The sequence below is a fragment of the Pongo abelii genome, chromosome 20 (genome assembly GCF_028885655.2).
Source record: "Pongo abelii isolate AG06213 chromosome 20, NHGRI_mPonAbe1-v2.0_pri, whole genome shotgun sequence".
Lineage (NCBI taxonomy): Eukaryota > Metazoa > Chordata > Mammalia > Primates > Hominidae > Pongo > Pongo abelii.
In genome coordinates this window covers 44,716,307-44,734,536 of record NC_072005.2, presented here as the reverse complement: position 1 = coordinate 44,734,536, position 18,230 = coordinate 44,716,307, and the positions used below count along the sequence as shown (strand labels likewise).

The 18,230-nt window shown below is 50.0% G+C and overlaps 1 protein-coding gene across 2 annotated transcripts in view; it reads right to left on the bottom strand.

The window, feature by feature from the left end:
- ACP7 (acid phosphatase 7, tartrate resistant (putative)) overlaps positions 1–17,826 on the bottom strand; it is a 28,147-nt gene extending 10,321 nt beyond the window's left edge. Inside the window, exons 1-11 of one of the 2 annotated variants that reach the window (XM_024237824.3) lie at positions 17,794–17,826; positions 16,805–17,101; positions 3,668–3,868; positions 3,184–3,366; positions 1,973–2,096; positions 1,537–1,599; positions 1,326–1,440; positions 1,122–1,229; positions 971–1,028; positions 823–890; positions 641–712 (exon numbers count right to left, since the gene is read on the bottom strand). In XM_024237824.3, coding sequence (XP_024093592.1) covers positions 641–712; positions 823–890; positions 971–1,028; positions 1,122–1,229; positions 1,326–1,440; positions 1,537–1,599; positions 1,973–2,096; positions 3,184–3,366; positions 3,668–3,868; positions 16,805–16,925 — 1,113 coding nt within the window. In that variant the 5' untranslated portion in view covers positions 16,926–17,101; positions 17,794–17,826. The remainder of the gene's footprint in view (positions 1–640; positions 713–822; positions 891–970; positions 1,029–1,121; positions 1,230–1,325; positions 1,441–1,536; positions 1,600–1,972; positions 2,097–3,183; positions 3,367–3,667; positions 3,869–16,804; positions 17,102–17,793) is intronic. The other variant, XM_054540382.2, reaches the window with a different exon arrangement.
- Positions 17,827–18,230: the final 404 nt, after the last annotated feature.

Sequence of the window (18,230 nt, the reverse complement as noted above, 5' to 3'; positions counted from 1 at the left end):
AGCCACCCAGTACCTTTTGTGTGTGTGTGTGTGTGTGTGTGTGTGTGTGTGAGAAAGGGTCTCATTTTGTTGCCCAGGCTGGAGTGTAATGGCGAGATCTCAGCTCACTACAGCCTTGACCTCCTGCACTCAAGCAATCCTCCTGACTCATCCTTTTGAATAGCTGAAATTACAAGCAAGCACCACCTCGCCCAGCTAATTTCTTTTTTAATTTTTTTTTTTTTTTTTTTTTTTTGTACAGACAAGGTTTTGCTGTATTTACTAGGCTGGTCTCCAACTCCTGGCCTCAAGTGATCCTCCAGCCTCAGCCTCCCAAAGTGCTATGATGACAGGCATGAGTCATTGTGCCCAGACCTCCATGATAGTTATTAATTAAAAAGGGAACTAGAGTAAGTTTATGGTGGGGGAACTCCCAACCTCTGCCACTTATTTGACCTGTGACTTTGAGCAAGTATATTCCTGTCTGTGCCTCTGTTCCTGCATCCGTCCAATGGACATACTGCTGGGAGTTCCCGACCTTAGGGCTGAGGGTTAAGTGATATCCACTATATAAAGCACCCATCACTCAGTCTGGAACAAAGTCAGCCCTCCATAGATAGGAATAGAGAGAGAAGGCAAAGGCACCCTTCCCCCTCCTCACGGCAGATCCTGTGATGATGTGGACAGGCCCTCGCGGGTTGGTGTAGGGCATCTCTCGGCTGCCATTAAATACCTGGGGAAGGGAACAATGTTGGGTGGCAGGCAGTCACACGAGGCCATGCCTGGGGCTTCTGACCACCCTGACCCCAGCTGTGTGGGCGTGCAGCCCTTCACGTGCCTCACCTGGTAGTTGTAAATTGGCCACAGTCGTTCATAAGAGTGCTCATGAGCCCACAGCTGCAGATCCACTCCTGAGATACAGCAAGTGGGGATCAGACCTCTGAATCGGGGAGAGGTGGGGTGTGGGGCATGGGTCCTGAGGGTCGCTCACCATATTTGTAGAAAAGATCCTCCAACCCATACAGCTTGCCTTGGAGACCTTTGCGGACCTGGGCAGGGTGAAGGAGCGGGTGAGGGTGACGCAGACTGACGCCCACCTGGCTTTCAGCACCTCCCCACTGTCTGCCAGGGAGGGACCTCACCTTGCTTTCATGTCGTGTGCAGTCGTCCAGATCTGCGTTGGAGCAGTACATGGGCCGGTGCCCCATGGTGATGATCCATGGCCGGGCTGCCCGGTTCTTATTGGCTTTCTAGGGAGAAGGGCCCAGGGTGAGGGGCTAGGAGTCGGGGGTGGAGGGGGAGGTGGGGCTGGCTAGGGGACTACAAGGGACCTCCACCCAGGTTACCTGGAGGTCGCTCTCCAGCCAGCGAAACTGCCTCTGTACCAGGTGGCGGCCGTAATGGAGAAAGAAATAGACCTCAGTGGAGAAGGAGATGATGTGGGCGGGACCCAGATCCCAGCTGGAGGAGTCAAAGGGCAGGGGTCAGGGACCGGGGCTCCCCTGCATCTCCCATCCTTCAGGGGAGAGGGCCAGTCCCCCAGCACCCCCACATTACCTGTACCACAGGCCCTCATTATCCCCTGGCATGCTGAAGCGAGCCTTGTAGTTAGAGAAGTTGCTAGAATAAAGGAAGTACAAGGGATGGAGGTGAGGGACTGAATTTCATAGCCACTCCTATACCCTATATTCTTATTGGCTTTCTAGGGAGAAAGGCCCAGGGTGAGGGGCTAGGAGTCAGGGGTGGAGGGGGAGGTGGGGTGGGCTGGGGGACTACAGGGGACCTCCACCCAGGTTACCTGGAGGTCCCTAGAAAGCCACTCCTATACCCTGCCACTGTCAGGCCCTGAGTCCGGCTTCCAGCCCACCTGCATCTCCTCTTGCTACCACAATTGAAATGTTGCAGCATGAGAGACTCAAGGGAGACACTAAGAAGAATGGGACCATTTCCATTGATCCAGCCCTCGCCCACTGCCACCACCCTCGGTCCTCACTAGCGTTCTTCATGATTCCCAGGGCATGTCATGTACGGCAGGCTGGCAGCCACGGGTTCAATGAGCCGCATGAACCTATCCCCGACACGGGCGTTGTCCTCATCCATGTTATAGGCAAAGTCTCCTGGGGGAGGGGGCGGAAGGAGGGTGAGGACCCAGGCCCAGCTCTGCTTTCACTGGAATTGAGAGAGCCAGGTATGGTGACTCACACCTGTTAATCCCAGCACTTTGGGAGGCCGAGGCAAGAGTATCACTTGAGCCCAGGAATTCAAAACCAGCTTCCCAAAGTGCTGGAATCACAGGTGTGAGCCACTGTGCCGGGCCAAGGTGGGCACTTTTTTTTTTTTTTTTTTTGAGACAGAGTCTCCCTCTGCTGCCCAGGCTGGAGTGCAGTGGTACCATCTTGGCTCACTGCAACCTCTGCCTCCTGGGTTCAAGCGATTCTCCTGCCTCAGCCTCCCAAGTAGCTGGGATTACAGACACGTGCCACCACACCTGGCTAATTTTTGTAGTTTTAGTAGAGATGGAGTTTCACCGTGTTGGCTGGGCTGGTCTCAAACTCCTGACCTCAAGCGATCCACCCACCTTGGCCTCACAAAGTGCTGGAATTACAGGCATGAGCCACTGCGCCCGGCCCAAGATGAGTATTATTATTATTATTCCCATTTCAGATGGGGAAACTGAGGCCCCAGGTCACACAGCTGGCTAGTGAAGATGTAGAAATAAAACCTAGGGAGCCTGATTCCAGAGTCTGCACTTTGAAGCACACAACCCCCAATCCCCATTACCCGTCTAATTCCCTTCCCCCTCTTAAATAACAACAGCAGCAATAATAATAATAACCAGCACAAGGACACCGAAGTGCACCTGCACCCTGCGAGGCAAAGCGAACTCACGTAGTCATCACAACAGTCCTGCGAACTCGGAACCAGCTTTCTCTCTAATCAAAATATACGGGGGAAAACCCCTGCTCCTGGCAAGAGCGCCAGAGTTGGGATTTTAACCTAGGCAGGCTGGTTGGCCACAGACACCGTCTCCGTAGCCAGTCTCATCCCCTGTCCCTTCAGAGACACACTGGCCCCAGCCCTGTCCCCTCCACGGTCCTGGCACCGCCCCCGACCCGCGCTCCCCCCACCATCCCTGAGCGCGCCCCCCACCATCCCTGCGCGCGCCCCCCACCATCCCTCCGCGCGTCCCTGCGGATGCCTCACCCACATGGAGAACGGCGTCATACATGCCCTGCTGGGTGTCCCTGCGCAGCCGCGGGAGGGCCTTCGGGTTGTCAGCCCCCAGGTCCCCAAACACAGCCAGACGGGGACTCCAGTGGGCCCCATTCTTGAGGGCCCTGAAGCGGAACCGACGGCTCCAGCCCTGCGCACTGCCACAGCGATAAACTGAATGGGAGAGGAAAAGGTCGCAGTCAGCTGGGGCGCCCCGAGACCCTCCCTCCAACCCCATCCTTCCCCGACTGGTGGAGGGGAGGAGATAGGGGGACTGGTGGGGGCTGGCCCATGCCCCTTCGGTCTGCCTTCCCCGGCACCTTCCGTTTTCATCCTGGGGTCTCATACAACAGGCTTGCAGATAGGCAGACGAGTTACCAGCCCAGCCTGAGCCACCGGCCAGTGGTAGCTTCTAGTCTGCATCCCACTCCTCTTCCCATTCCTCCTCAACAGCTCAGCCTGGGGCCCCTCTCACCATACTGAACCCCCGGCAGCAGCTTGCGAAGCGTGACTCGGTGTATGTAGAGCTTCCGCCGGAGAATGCCCCCGTCCACAAAGGGGACGAAGGTGCCCTGAGCGCGGAGGGGCAGGGGACCCGACGGCTGCAACCCGAATTGCACTTCAGAGCGGGTTGGGACCCATGTGGTCCAGGTTACAGTCATGGAGCCTGGCTCACCTGGGGAGAAAGGGACAGAGGGTAGACCGGGAGTGAGGCCTGGGCGGGGTGGGAGACATGTGCAGAAAAAGTGAGGGGCGTTGACCACTGTTGAACAGTTAGTGGTTAAGGACACAGGTTCTGGAACTGCCCAAGTTCAATCCCAGCTCTGCCATTTCTTTTCTTTTCTTTTTGAGTCGGGGTCTCACTCTGCCGCCCAGGCTGGAGTACAGTGGTGCAATCTCAGCTTACTGCAACCTCTGCCCCCTCCCAGGTTCAAGCGATTCTCCTGCCTCAGCCTCCCGAGTAGCTGGGATTACAAGCATGTGCCACCACGCCTGGCTAATTTTTGCATTTTTAGTAGAGACGTAGTTTTGCCATGTTGGCCAGGCTGGTCTTGAACTCCTGACCTCAGGTGATCCACCCACCTTGTCCTCACAAAGTGCTGGGATTACAGGCATGAGCCAGCTCTGCCATTTCTAAGCTGAGCTTTCCTGGAGCACATCACTTCACCTCTCTGAGCCTCAGTTTTCCTGTCTGTAAAATGGAAAAATAATAATCTCTGCCCTATATGGTTGTTATGAGGCTTAAATGAATAAATATAAGTAAAGCATGCGAAACAGTACCTAGTACACTTAGGGTTATATGGGGGAATGAGTATTATTATTAATATCATTATTTACTGTGTGCAGGTCTTGTGCCAACTATTGTACACACATGATATCATTTAAGGGTTGCCAGCTTGGGTGTCTGGAGGCCAAGACTGTAGACCTTGCCCTAACTCAAAGGGGCAGCCATCACTCAGATCTGGCAATAGCCACAAAGCAAGCAGGAAATGGGCCCAGTACCAGCAAAGCTATTGACTTTTTTTTTTTTTTTCTTAGAGATAGGGTCTCGCTCTATTGCCCAGGCTGGAGGTGCAGTGGTGCCATCTTAGCTCACTGCAGCCTTGGCCTCCTGGGCTCAAGTGATCCTCCTGCCTCAGCCTCCCAAGTAGCTGGGACCACAGGCACATGCCACCATGCCCAGCTAATTTTTTTTTTTTTTTTTTTTGAGGAGGAGTCTTGCCCTGTTGCCCAGGCTGGAGTGCAGTGGCGCATTCTCAGCTCACTGCAACCTTGGTGAGATGGTTTGGCTCTGTGTCCCCACCCAAATCTCATCTTGAATTGTACTCCCATAATTCCCACGTGTTGTGGGAGGGACCAGTGGGAGACTGAATCAAGGTGGTGGTTTCCCCTGTACTGTTCTCATGGTAGTGAATAAGTCTCACGAGATCTGATGAGTTTATCAGGGGTTTCCACTTTTGCTTCTTCCTCATTTTCTCTTGCCACCGCTATGTAAGAAATACTTTTCACCAGCCAGGTGTATCGGCTCACGCCTGTAAAGCCAGCACTTTGGGAGGCTGAGGCAGGCAGATCATGAGGTCAGGAGATCGAGACCATCCTGGCCAACGTGGTGAAACCCCATCTCTACTAAAAATACAGAAATTAGCTGGGTGTGGTGGCATGCGCCTGTAATCCCAGCTACTTGGGAGGCTGAGACAGGAGAATCGCTTGAACCCGGGAGACGGAGGTTGCCATGAGCCAAGAGCACACCACTGCATTCCAGCCTGGCGACAGAGTAAGACTCTGTCTGTCTCAAAAAAAGAAAGAAAGAAAGAAAAAAGAAATGGCTTTTACCTTCTGCCATGATTCTGAGGCCTCCCCAGCCATGTGGAACTGTAAGTCCAATTAAACCTCTTTTTCTTCCCAGTCTTGGGTATGTCTTTATCAGCAGCATGAAAATGGACTAATATAGTAAGCTGGTAGCAGTAGAGTGGGGTGTTGCTGAAAAGATACCTGAAAATGTGGAAGCAGCTTTGGAACTGGGTAACAGACAGAGGTCGGAACAGTTTAGAGGGCTCAGAAGAAGACAAGAAAATGTGGGAAAATTTGGAACTTCCTAGAGACTTGTTGAATGGCTTTGACAAAAATACTGATAATGATATGGACAATGAAATCCAGGCAGAGGTGCTCTCAGGTGGAGATGAGGAACTTGTTGGGAACTGGAGCAAAGGTGACTCTTGTTATCTTTTAGCAAAGAGACTGGTGGATTTTGCCCCTGCCCTGGAGATTACTGGAACTTTGAACTTGAGAGAGATGATTTAGGGTATCTGGTGGAAGAAATTTCTAAGCAGCAAAGCATTCAATATGTGCCGTTAAAGGCATTCAGTTTTAAAAGGGAAGCAGAGCGTAAAAGTTCAGAAAATTTGCAGCCTGATGATGGGATAGAAAATAAAATCCCATTTTCTGAGGAGAAATTCAAACTGGCTGCAGATATTTGCATAAGTAACCAGGAGATGAATGTTCATCCCCAAGACAATGGGGAAAATATCTCCAGGGCATGTCAAAGACCTTTGCAGCAGCCCCTCCCATCACAGACCCAGAGATGTAGGAGGAAAAAATGGTTTCATGGGCAGCGCCCAGGGTCCCTGTGCTGTGTGCAGTCTAGGGACTTGGTGTCCTGCATTCTAGCTGCTCCAGCTGTGGCTGTAAGGGGCCAACATAGAGCTCGGGCCGTGGCTTCAGAGGGTGCAATCCCCAAGCCTTGGCATCTTCCACATGGTTTTCAGCCTGCAGGTGTGCAGAAGTCAAGAATTGGGGTTTGGGAACCTCTGCCTAGGTTTCAGAAAATGTATGGAAATGCCTGAATGCCCAGGCAGAAGTAGGGGTGGGGCTCTCATGGAGAACCTCTGCTAGGGCAGTGAAGAAGGGAAATGTGGGGCTGGAGCCCCCACACAGAGTCCCTACTGGGGTACCACCTAGTGGAGCTGTGAAAAGAGGGCCACCGTCCTCCAGACCCCAGAATTGTAGATTCACTGACAGCTTGCACTGTGTTCCTGGAAAAGCTGTAGACACTTAATGCCAGCCTGTGAAAGCAGCCAGGAGGGAAGCTGTACCCTGCAAAGCCACAGGGGCAGAGCTGCCTAAGACCATGGGAACCCACCTCTTGCATCAGTGAGACCTGCATGTGAGGCCTGAAGTCAAAGGAAATCATTTTGGAGCTTTAAAGTTTGACTGCCCTGCTGGATTTTGGACTTGCATGGGCCCTGTAACACCTTTGTTTTGGCCAATTTCTCCCATTTGGAATGGCTGTATTTACCCAATACCTGTACCCCCATTGTATCTAGGAAGTAACTAGCTTGCTTTTGATTTTACAGGCTCATAGGTGGAAGGGTCTTGACTTGCCTCAGATGAGACTTTGGACTGTGGACTTTTGGGTTAATGCTGTAATGAGTTAAGACCTTGGGGGACTGTTGGGAAGGCATGATTGGTTTTGAAATGTGAGGACATGCGATTTGGAGGGGCCAGAGGCAAAATGATATGGTTTGGCTCTGTGTCCCCACCCAAATCTCATCTTGAATTGTACACCCATAATTCCCACATGTTGTGAGAGGTATGCGGAGGGAGATCATTTGAATCATGGGGGTAGTTCTTGTGGTAGTGAATAAGTCTCATGAGATCTGATGGTTTTATCAAGGATTTCCGCTTCTGCTTCTTCCTCATTTTCTCTTGCCGCCACCAGGTAAGAAGTGCCTTTCACCTCCTGTCATGATTCTCAGGCCTCCCCAGCCATGTGGAACTGTAAGTCCAATTAAACCTGTTTTTCTTCTCAGTCTCAGGTATGTCTTTATCAACAGCATCAAAACTAATATACCCTGGCTCCTGGGTTCAAGTGATCCTCCCGCCTCAGCCTCCTGAGTAGCTCGGACCACAGGCATGCACTAGCATGCCCAGCTGATTTTTATTTTTATTTTTCATAGAGATGGGATCTTGCCATGTTGCCCAGGCTGGTCTTGAACTCCTGGACTTGAGCAACCCTCCCTCCTCGGTCTCCCAAAGTGCTGGGATTACAGGCATGAACATGTGCCCAGCTTTTCTATTGACTTCTAGAACACATCTTTTTTTTTTTTTTTTGAGACTAAGTCTCGCTCTGTCGCCCAAGCTGGAATGCAGTGATGCAATCTTGGCTCACTGCAACCTCCACCTTCTGGGTTGAAGTGATTCTCCTGCCTCAGCCTCCTGAGTAGCTGGGATTACAGGTGCGTGCCACCACGCCCAGCTAATTTTTGTATTTTTAGTAGAGACAGGGTTTCACCATGTTGGCCAGGCTAGCCTCGAACTCCTGACCTCGTGATCCACCCACCTCGGCCTCCCAAAGTGCTGGGATTAGCACTTTGGGTGAGCCACCACGCCCAGCCTACAACATATCTTTACACAGTGGTTTTTATATCCCAGGAGCATATATAGATAGATACGAAAATCCAGATTTTGAAGTGATAGCTTCAAATTCTTAAATGTTAGCACCCAAGTCAAGGTTTTAAAAATACCATGCAGTGTAGTGTAATGTTAAGAGTTCTTCCTCCAGCCATACAAAAATGCATGTGCTCGGGGTTATTTATGGCAGTACTCTTTGTAATTGCAAAATACGGGAAACAACCTAAATGCCCATATTTAGGAGAGTGACTCAATAACATCCACACAATGGTGTAAAAAAGAATGAGGACAAGTTCCAAGAACTGCTATGAAATGTTTCCAGGACATATTGTTAAACCAAAAAAAGCAAAGTGCATAAGAGTATAGTTAGCTGCCCTTAATGTAAGGGGGTATAGAAAATATGCAGGTGTCTCTGCTCATTTGTACAAAAGAAATAAAGAAAGGATACACCAGGTACTAAAGAGATGAATTACTTACAGGGGATGAGTGGAAAATGAGGTAGAAAAAAAGAGGAGGTCAGACATGGTGGCTCATGCCTGCAATCCCAGCACTTTGGGAGGCTCAGGCAGGTGGATCACTTGAGGTCAGGAGTTCGAGACCAGCCTGGCCCATATGGCAAAACCAGGTCTGTACTAAAACTATAAAAATTAGCTGGGCAGGGTGGCGCGTGCCTGTAATCCAGCTACTCAGGAGGCTGAGGCAGGAGAATCACTTGAACCCAGGAGGCAGAGGTTGCAGTGAGCTGAGATTGTGCCACTCACTACACTCCAGCCTGGGTGACAGAGCAAGCCCCCGTCTCAAAAAAAAGAAAGAGAAAGAAAGAAAGGGAGAGAGAGAGAGAGACAGAGAGAGAGAGAGAGAGAGACAGAGAGAGAGGGAGAGAGAGAGACAGAGAGAGAGGGAGAGAGAGAGAGAGGGAAAGAAAGAAAGAAAGAAAGAAAAAGAAGGGAGGGAGGGAAGAAGGAAAGAAAGAAAGAAAGAAAAAGAAAAAAGGAAAGAAGAAAAGAAGGAAAGAAAGAAAGAAAAGAAAGAAATGGGGAACAGGCGCAGTGGCTCACGCCTATAATCCCAGCACTTTGGGAGGCCAAGGCAGGTGGATCACCTGAGGTCAGAAGTTCAAGACCAACCTGGCCAACATAGTGAAACCCCGTCTCTACCAAAACTACAAAAATTAGCTGGGTGTAGTGGCACACACCTGTAGTCCCAGCTACTCAGGAGGCTGAGACAGGAGAATTGCTTGAATCTGGGAGGCGAAGGTTGCAGTGAGTCGAGATCACACCATAGCACTCCAGCCTGGGCGACAGAGCGAGACTCCATCTCAAGAAAAAAAAAAAAAAGAAAAGAAAAGGGGAATGGGAAAGAGTAGTAGGGATGAAGAAACAGAGAGAGACGCTTGTCTGAGTCAGGCTTTTCATATAATTTTGACTCCTGGAACTATAGTCATGTTTCACATTTCCCTCACACACCCACAAAATAAATAATTAAAACTATCAGGATGTGGGGGGAACCCAATATGGAATAGAAACACTAATAAGTGGACCTAACCAGATAAAAGAAAAGAATAACATAACCACATGGAAGGGGGTGAGGAAGAATAATAACTGCAAGAAACAGTGGCCTAACTGGGTATTATTATAAGGCAAAAGACAAAAAGGACTGTGCGTACAGGCTGTCACCTTGGCATTGTGTGATTCTCACAGGCACACCTGTAAATGATTCTGAAACTGCTATATATATATATACAGAGTTTCGCACTTGTTGCCAAGGCTGGAGTGCAATAGCACAATTTCGGGTCACTGCAACCTCCGCCTCCCAGATTGAAGCAATTCTTCTGCCTCAGCCTCCAAAGTAGCTGGGATTACAGGCATCTGCCAACACATGCGGCTAATTTTTTGTATTTTTAGTAGAGACGGGGTTTTACCATATTGGCCAAGCTGGTCTTGAACTCCTGACCTCAGGTGATCCACCCACCTCTGCCTCCCAAAGTGCTGAGATTACAGGCGTGAGCCACCGCATGCTTTATGTATACACTAGGATTGAACAAATAAATATATTGTAGACAGTAAGAGTGAAGTTTCCGAGTGTTAGAGAAAGAAGTTACAAATAAGGAAAGATAAGGCTCAAATAAACCCATGGTGCTGGGCTGAAATCAGGGATATCAGTATGATCTCATGGTAATTCAATTTCTTTATTTTTTTATTTTATTTTTTTAGCTGGAGTCTCACTCTGTTACCCAGGCTGGAGGGACAGTGGTATGATCTTGTCACTGCAACCTCCACCTCCCAGGTTCAAGTGATTCTCCTGCCCCAGCCTCCTGAGTAGCTGGGATTACAGGCACACACCACCACGCCTGGCTAATTTTTTGTATTTTTGGTAGAGATGGGGCTTCACTATGTTGGCCAGGCTGGTCTCGAACTCCTGACCTCAAGTGATCCACCCGCCTCGGCCTCCCAAAGTGCTGAGCCACCGTGGCTACCCAGGTAATTAATTTTTATACAGATTCAAACATAGATGTGTGAATATGCAGCTTCGTGTACATGCATGTATTGCCTCGCTGTGTTTGTTGAGAGGAACTAGAAGCAATGACATCCCAGTGGCAATGAGCACACCTAGTGCCCAGATCTTAGTTTCTAAATACCCATGCTCCAATAAAAAAGAACTGGAGGGCCGGGCGCAGTGGCTCACACCTGTAATCCCAGCACTTTGGGAGGCTGAGGCAGGCAGATCACGAGGTCAGGAGTTCGAGACCAGCCTGACCAACATGGTGAAACCCCATCTCTACTAAAAATACAAAAATCAGCTGGGCTTTGTGGTACACGCCTGTAGTCCCAGCTACTTGGGAGGCTGAGGCAGGAGAATCGCTTGAACCCAGGAGGCGGAGGTTGCTGTGAGCCGAGATCACGCCACTACTCCAGCCTGGGTGACAAGAGTGAAATTCCATCTCAAAAAAAAAAAAAAAGAAAGAAAAGTAACTGGAACTTATTGTGGGAAATAAGTGCTTCCCAGGATGGAACAGGAAATACACAAGAGGAGCCTGGAATCATTTGTGATGTCATCAGGTGAGGAAGTGCTCACAAATGATGGAGGCTTGTTGTAAGAACACAGAACCCAATCTGAAGGAATTCTGAGAGACCAAATCTGGGACAATCATAACATCAAATTTTTCACCCATGGAATAAAATGGATATCCATGAGTCCATGATATAAATAAATCATTCAATAAAGTAATAAAGGGAGCAGGGAGGGACAGCTCTTTCTTATAATAAAATTTCAATTAGATGGAAGGAGCTACTATATTGAATAGGAACAATAGACCAAAAAAAAAAAAAAAAAATAGAAATGGGGAGGCTGGGCACAGTAGTTCACATCTATAATCCCAACACTTTGGGAGGCTGAGGCAGGTGGATTGCTTGAGCCCAGGAGTTCCAGACCAGCCTGGGCAACATGGTAAAACTCTGTCTCTACAAAAATTGCCAGGCATGGTGGTGCATCTGTGTAGTCCCAGCTACTCAGGAGGCAGAGGTGATGAACATCACTTGAGCCCGGGAGGTAGGGGTTGCGATGAGCTGAGATTGCGCCACTGCACTCCAGCCTGGGTGACAGAGCAAGACTCTGTCTCAAAATAAATAAATTAATTAATTAAAAGTTATTGGCCGGGCACAGTGGCTCACGCCTGTAATCCTAACACTTTGGGAGGATGAGACAGGCAGATTGCCTGAGCTCAGGAGTTCAAGACCAGCCTGGGCAACACAGTGAAACCCCGTCTCTACTAAATTACAAAAACTTGGCCAGGCATGGTAGCGTGCGCCTGTAATCCCCACTACTCAGGAGGCTGAGGCAGGAGAATTGCTTGAACCTGGGAGGCGGAGGTTCCAGTGAGCCGAGATTGTGCCACTGCACTCCAGCTTGGGCAACAGAGCAAGACTCTGTCTCAAAAACAAAACAAAACAAAAGTTATAAAATTTAAAAAGAAAAAAAAAGAAGGAGGGAATTAGAAAATTAGAAAATCACCATTAGGCAAACACCACACTAATAATTGTTGCCAATAAGATCCACTTACCGATGCTAAAATTAGTGAGCAAACATTGAGGAGAAATGGGATTTGCATTGTCTTGAGCCATCTCTCTCAAGATATTTATTAACTACAAGGGGAAGAATAATTACTTTATAGTGGAAAAACCCAGCAGGCACCTCCTTAATGAAACAATCAGGGTCAACATCAATAAGTCACAGCAATAAGTCACAGCCACATCTTGATCCTTCGTATCATGCACCAAGAAGGGCACAACATCACATCTATGATAGTCTTGCCAAAAATACATAACTTAATTCCAATCGTGAGAAAGTATCAGACAAATCCCAAACGAGAGATACTGTACAAAATAGCTGATCAGTGCTCAGCAATACCAAGATCATGAAAGGCAAGGGAAGACTGAGAAACTAATGGATGGGAGGAAACTAGGGAGGCACAACAGCTAAATGCAATGTGAGATCCTGGATCGGATTCTGGAAGGGGAAATGGACACTAGTAGAAAAACGGGTGAAATTCAAATGAGATCTGTAGTTTAGTTAACAGTATTGTACCAATCTTGATTTCTCAGTTTTAATCATTGTACCATGGTTATGTAAAATGTTAACATCAGGGGAAACCGAGTGAGGGGAGACAGGAACTCTGTAATATTTTTGGAATGTTTCTGCTAAATCTAAAAGTAGTACAAAATTAAAAAGTTTTAAAATAGGCTGGGCATGGTGGCTCACACCTGTAATCCCAGCACTTTGGGAGGCCGAGGCGGGTGGATCACTTGAGGCCAGGAGTTCAAGATCAGCCTGCCCAACATGGTGAAACCCCATCTCTACTGAAAAATACAAAAATTAGGGCCAGGCGCAGTGGCTCATGCCTGTAATCCCAGCACTTTGGGAGGCCGAGGTGGGTGGATCACTTGAGGTCAGGAGTTTGAGACCAGCGTGGGCAACATGGTGAAACCCAGTCCCTACTAAAATACAAAAATTAGCTGGGTGTGGTGGCATGCACCTGTAGTCTCAGCTACTTGAGAGACTGAGGCAGAAGAATCCCTTGAACCTGGGAGGCAGAGGTTACAGTGAGCCAAGATCGCACCACTGCACTCTAGCCTGGGCAACAGAGTGAGACTACGACTCAAAAAAAAAAAAAAAAAATGCAAAAATACAAATACAAAAATCAGCCAGGCATGGTGATGCGCGCTGGTAGTCCCAGCTACTCGGGAGGCTGAGGCAGGAGAATTCCTTGAACCTGAGAGGCAGAGGTTGCAGTGAGCCAAGACCACACCACTGCACTCCAGCCTGGGTGACGGAGTGAGACTCTGTCTCAAAACAAACAAACAAACAAACAAACAAACCCACAAAGATCATGGGCTTCTGAGCCAGCCTGCCGGCATTCAGATTCCCAGGCTGTGTGAACTGGGGTCAGACTCTTCCCCTGCTATGAGTCTGTTTTGTCAAATGGGAGTAGCAATGGTACCTACAGCTTAAGGTTGATACCAGGTTAAATGAGTTATCTGTCTAAAGCACTTATAAGAGTGTATTTGCCATTGTCACTGTGTAGGCTGAAAAAGGACAGCCATGATCTCACTGGATTGTCACAGCAGCACTACGAGATGGGTTTTTACTGCCTTTCCCATTTTCACAGAGGCCTCCAGGCAAAGTGCTTTGTCCAAGGTCACTAGGCTGGCAAATGCCAAGCCAGTTCATTCATGGGGTTTCTGATTCCACATTGCAACTAAAGTTTAAGAACCCCTCTCTCTGCTGGGCATGGTAGCTCACCCCTGTCATCCCAGCACTTTGGGATGCTGAGGTGGGAGGATCACTTGAGCCCAGGAGTTTGAGACCAGCCTGGACAACATAGTGAGACCTTGTCTCTACAAAAAATAAAAAGAATTAGCCAGGCATGGTAGTGCACATCTGTAGTCCCAGCTACTCAGGAGGCTGAGTCAGGAGGATCACTTGTGCCCAGAAGTTAGAGGCTGCAGTAAGCCATGATTGTGCCATTGCATTCCAGCGTGGGTGACAGAGTGAGATCCTATCTAAAAAAAAGAAGAAACGATCTTCTTTGAAGATATAAAAGACATGAAAAACAAGGAAAGATAAGGAATGACTGAGGAACTGTCACAGATAGAAAAGAGTAGGACTAGAGCCAGGCACGGTGGCTCACGCCTGTAATCCCAGCACTTTGGGAGGCAGAGGTGGGTGGATCACTTGAGGTCAGGAGTTCGAGGCCAGCCTGGCCAACATGGTGAAACCCCATCTCTACTAAAAATACAAAAATTAGCCGGGCATGGTGGTGCATGCCTGTAATCCCAGATACTTGGGGGGCTGAAGCAGGAGAATCGCTTGAACCCAGGAGGTGGGGCTTGCAGTGAGCCGAGATCACGCCATTGCACTCCAGCCTGGCCAATAGAGTGAGGCTCCATCTCAAAAAAAAAAAAAAAAAAAATTTGCTGGGCATTGTGTCATGCCCCTGTGGTCCCAGCTATTCGAGAGACTGAGGTGGGAGGATCGCTTGAGTCTGGGAGTTGAGGCTGCAGTGAGCCATGTTTGTGCTACTGCACTCCAGTGCCAAACCCTGACAGGGCCAAACCCTGTGTCAAAAAACAAACAAGCAACTTTTCTCCCTGTTTCAACCACATGTCTGTGCAAGAACAGATTTTCTTCACAGGCAAAATCCAAAACAACAAATCACAACAGACTAAAATGAAAACAGATCTGAGGAGAATCCAGGTGTCAGTTACCAAACCAGATACTAAAGAGATTTTAGGCAGGGCGCGGTGGCTCATGCCTGTAATCCTAGCATTTTGGGAGGCCGAGACTGGAGGATCACTTGAGCTTAGGAATTCAAGATCAGCCTGGGCAATATGGTGAAGTTCCATCTGTATAAAAAATACAAAAATTAGCCAGGTAGGGGGCGGTGGGTGCCTGTAATCCCAGCTACTCGGGAGGCTGAGGTGGGAGAATCGCTTGAACCCTGCGGGGCGGAGGCTGCAATGAGCCAAGATTGTGCCACTGCACTCCAGCCTGGTTGACAGAGCGGGACCCTGTCTCAAAAATAAATAAATAAATAAAAGATTTTTAAAAGATGCAAGTCAATGCCGTTCTCCTCACTCAATTTCTTCTTTTGCAAAATAGTTTTTTCCTTAAAAATATCATTTACATTAATACAGAAGGTGTTTGTTATTGTTAATTTTAAATGACAATAAAAAATTTTAAATGCCTCAGTTTTAATACCTCATTTAGTAAATATTGCTAGCTATAATGCACATAAACTAAAGCTCTTTGAGGTTCTCCATAAATTTTAGCAGTGTAAAATGGTCCTGAGATTAACAGTGTAAAACAAACAGTCCTGAGATTTAAAGTGTATGGAAATTGCTGCTACATGCCAAGCTCCGTTCTGTCCCCCTCACCCTTTTTTTTTTTTTTTTTTTTTTTTTGAGACAGGGCCTCACTCTGTCACCCAGGTTGAAGTGTAATGGCATGATCTTGGCTCATTGCAACCTTTGCCTCCTGGGCTCAAGCGATCCTCTTGCCTCAGCTCCCCAAGTAGCTGAGACTACAGGCGTGAGCCACCATGCCCAGCTAATTTTTTAATTTTTTTGTAGAGACGGGGTTTCACCCATGTTACCCAGGCTGGTCTTGAACCCCTGAGGTCAAGTGATCCACCTACCTCAGTGTCCCAAAGTGCTGGGATTACAGGCATGCACCACTGTGCCTGGCCTCCACCACATTTTTTTTTTTTTAAAGACAGGGTCTCTCTCTGTTGCCCAGGCTGGAGTGTAGTGGCCAATCATGGCTCACTGCAGCCTTGAACTCCTGGGCTCAAGCGATCCTCCCACCTCAGTCTCCCAAGTAGCTAGGACTATAGGTGCATGCCACCACACCTGTCTAAGATTTTTTCTTTTTCCCTAAGAGGCAGAGGTCTCACTATGTTTCCTAGGCTGGTTCGAAATTCATGACCTCAAGTGATCCTCCCGCCTCAGCCTCCCAAACTGCTAAGACTACAGGTGTGAGCCCCCACACCCAGCCTCAGTTCTGCCTCTTTACAGGTAGCAACTCATTTACACCTCACCATGAGGTTGTACTAATATTACCCCATTATCCAGATGAGGAGACTGAGGCCAGAGAGGTTAAGCCACTTGCCCAAGATCAGGCAGCAGTTACATAGCAAAGCTGGGATTCTAACCCACGTGGTCTGGGTGCCAACGGTCCAGAGTCCAAGCTCTCACCCACACAGTGGACGGATCCTAATCAAAGACCGGGAGGCAGTCAGCCTCATGGGGAAGAGGAGAGGAGGGATGGAGAAGGGGCTGGGTAACCCCAGCTCTGTTATCACTCATCCACTGGTTCCTTCCACAACTGGCTCTGAGGCCTACTGTGCACGAACGAACAAATGTGCCAGGTCCCGGAAACACAACAGAGATGCAATGAACAAGGACAGCAGCAGTCCCCTTTTGAGAGCAGGAGAGCACTCTGTGGGTTGAGCACCGTGATCATTCCCCACACTTCAGGTGTACCACAGCCTGTACTTCCCATTCCACAGAGGCGGATGACGGAGGCTCAGGAGGAATGAGCCACCTGCCTAGGGGCTCACAGTGTGGGATTCCTGAGCCCTCAAACAATGAAGCACCGCTGGGCCTCGCTGGGAGAGGCGTAGAAATGAGTCAGGGACACTTACCTGGGTAAGACAGATGGACTTGCTCTGGGGCAGCGCTGGGAGCCCCCAGGGACCCCTGGACTCCCAAGGAGAATAGCAGGAGTAGACAGTACCAGGACCAGTAGCCAGGAAGGGGGTGCATGGTGGTGGGGTGGTGATGGCAGACGGGGAAAAGCGGGGGGACTGAGGAGATCAGCTCCTCACAGGTACAGCAGGAAGGGCTGGGAGGATGGGGAATGGAGGATGATCAGGCAGTGCTCTGGGGGACAGAGGCAGGAAGGCAGGGAGTCTCCTTCAGGACGGGTGGTTATCCAGATGCTGGAGAGAGAAACCAAAAATAAGAATCGCTGAGGAACAGCAGCAGAACTCTCTGAGCCTCACTCACGGTGTGCCAACCGCTTGACATAGATTAACTCACAGAAACCTCACGACATTGCTATGAAGTGGTGGCTGTGAGCATCATCATCCCCATATCACAGATGAGGAAACTGAGCAGCTGAGTGATTCAGCTGCACAGCTAGGATGGGATGGAGCCAGGATTTGAACCCAGGAGGGCCTGATTCCAGAGCCTTGCTCCTAACCAGAGCTCACTCTCAGTGCTGGGGTTCTGGGAGTGGGGTGGAGGCTGTGTAGGAGGTTGCATTCCGCAGCCCCATCCCCAGCTTTCCATCCTGCTGTTAGAAACCCCAGTTCTCCTACCTACTCCCAAGATTCCAAGCATTCCCGCCTGCCCCCTGGGACCTCGCCTCTCTACTCCATCCTTAGCCTTCTACTTTGCTCCTAGTGACCCCAATCCTCCCACGCCACCCCTAGATCCTTTAGAGTCCATCCTGGCCAGAGCGGCCGCATCCTCTCTCCCCATCCCCGGTGTCCCTGCCCTTCCCCCATCTGTACCCACCCCCCTTCTCTCCAGCGCTTCCCCGCCTGCTCCAGCTCCGTCTCCAGCTGCCAGGCTGGAGCCGGGTCGGGACCATCCGGGAAAGGGGACGCCCTCCCAGACCCCGACTCACCCTCGGGGGCGCCGGCTGCCCGCACGCGCCTCTCCCGCCACCAGCGCCGCCCCGGTATTTATGAGTTCGCGGGTGCCGAGGCCTCTCGCCGCCGCCTACAGCCGTCCCAGCCCCGGAAGAGCCGGTCGCCTCGGGGTGACAGCCTCCCTAGATAGCCAGGGCCCCGGGTCCCACAGGTCCGGCCGGTCCTGCCTGGGCGCCTCACACCCACCCGCCCACCCTCCCCCCCCCAGGGTGTGGCGCGGGAAGGGGGACCCAGGAAGGCTTGGTACGTCTCCGCCGCCACCTCCGAGCCGGCCACCAGGTGAGCGCCCGGGCAGGTAAACCTGCGCTCGTCCCTCAGGCGCCCACTCATCAGCTGGGGAGCCCCCAGGGCACGGACACCGGCCCCTATCCTGGCCCTGCCCTATCCCCAGGTACCCAGGTGTGCAGGACCG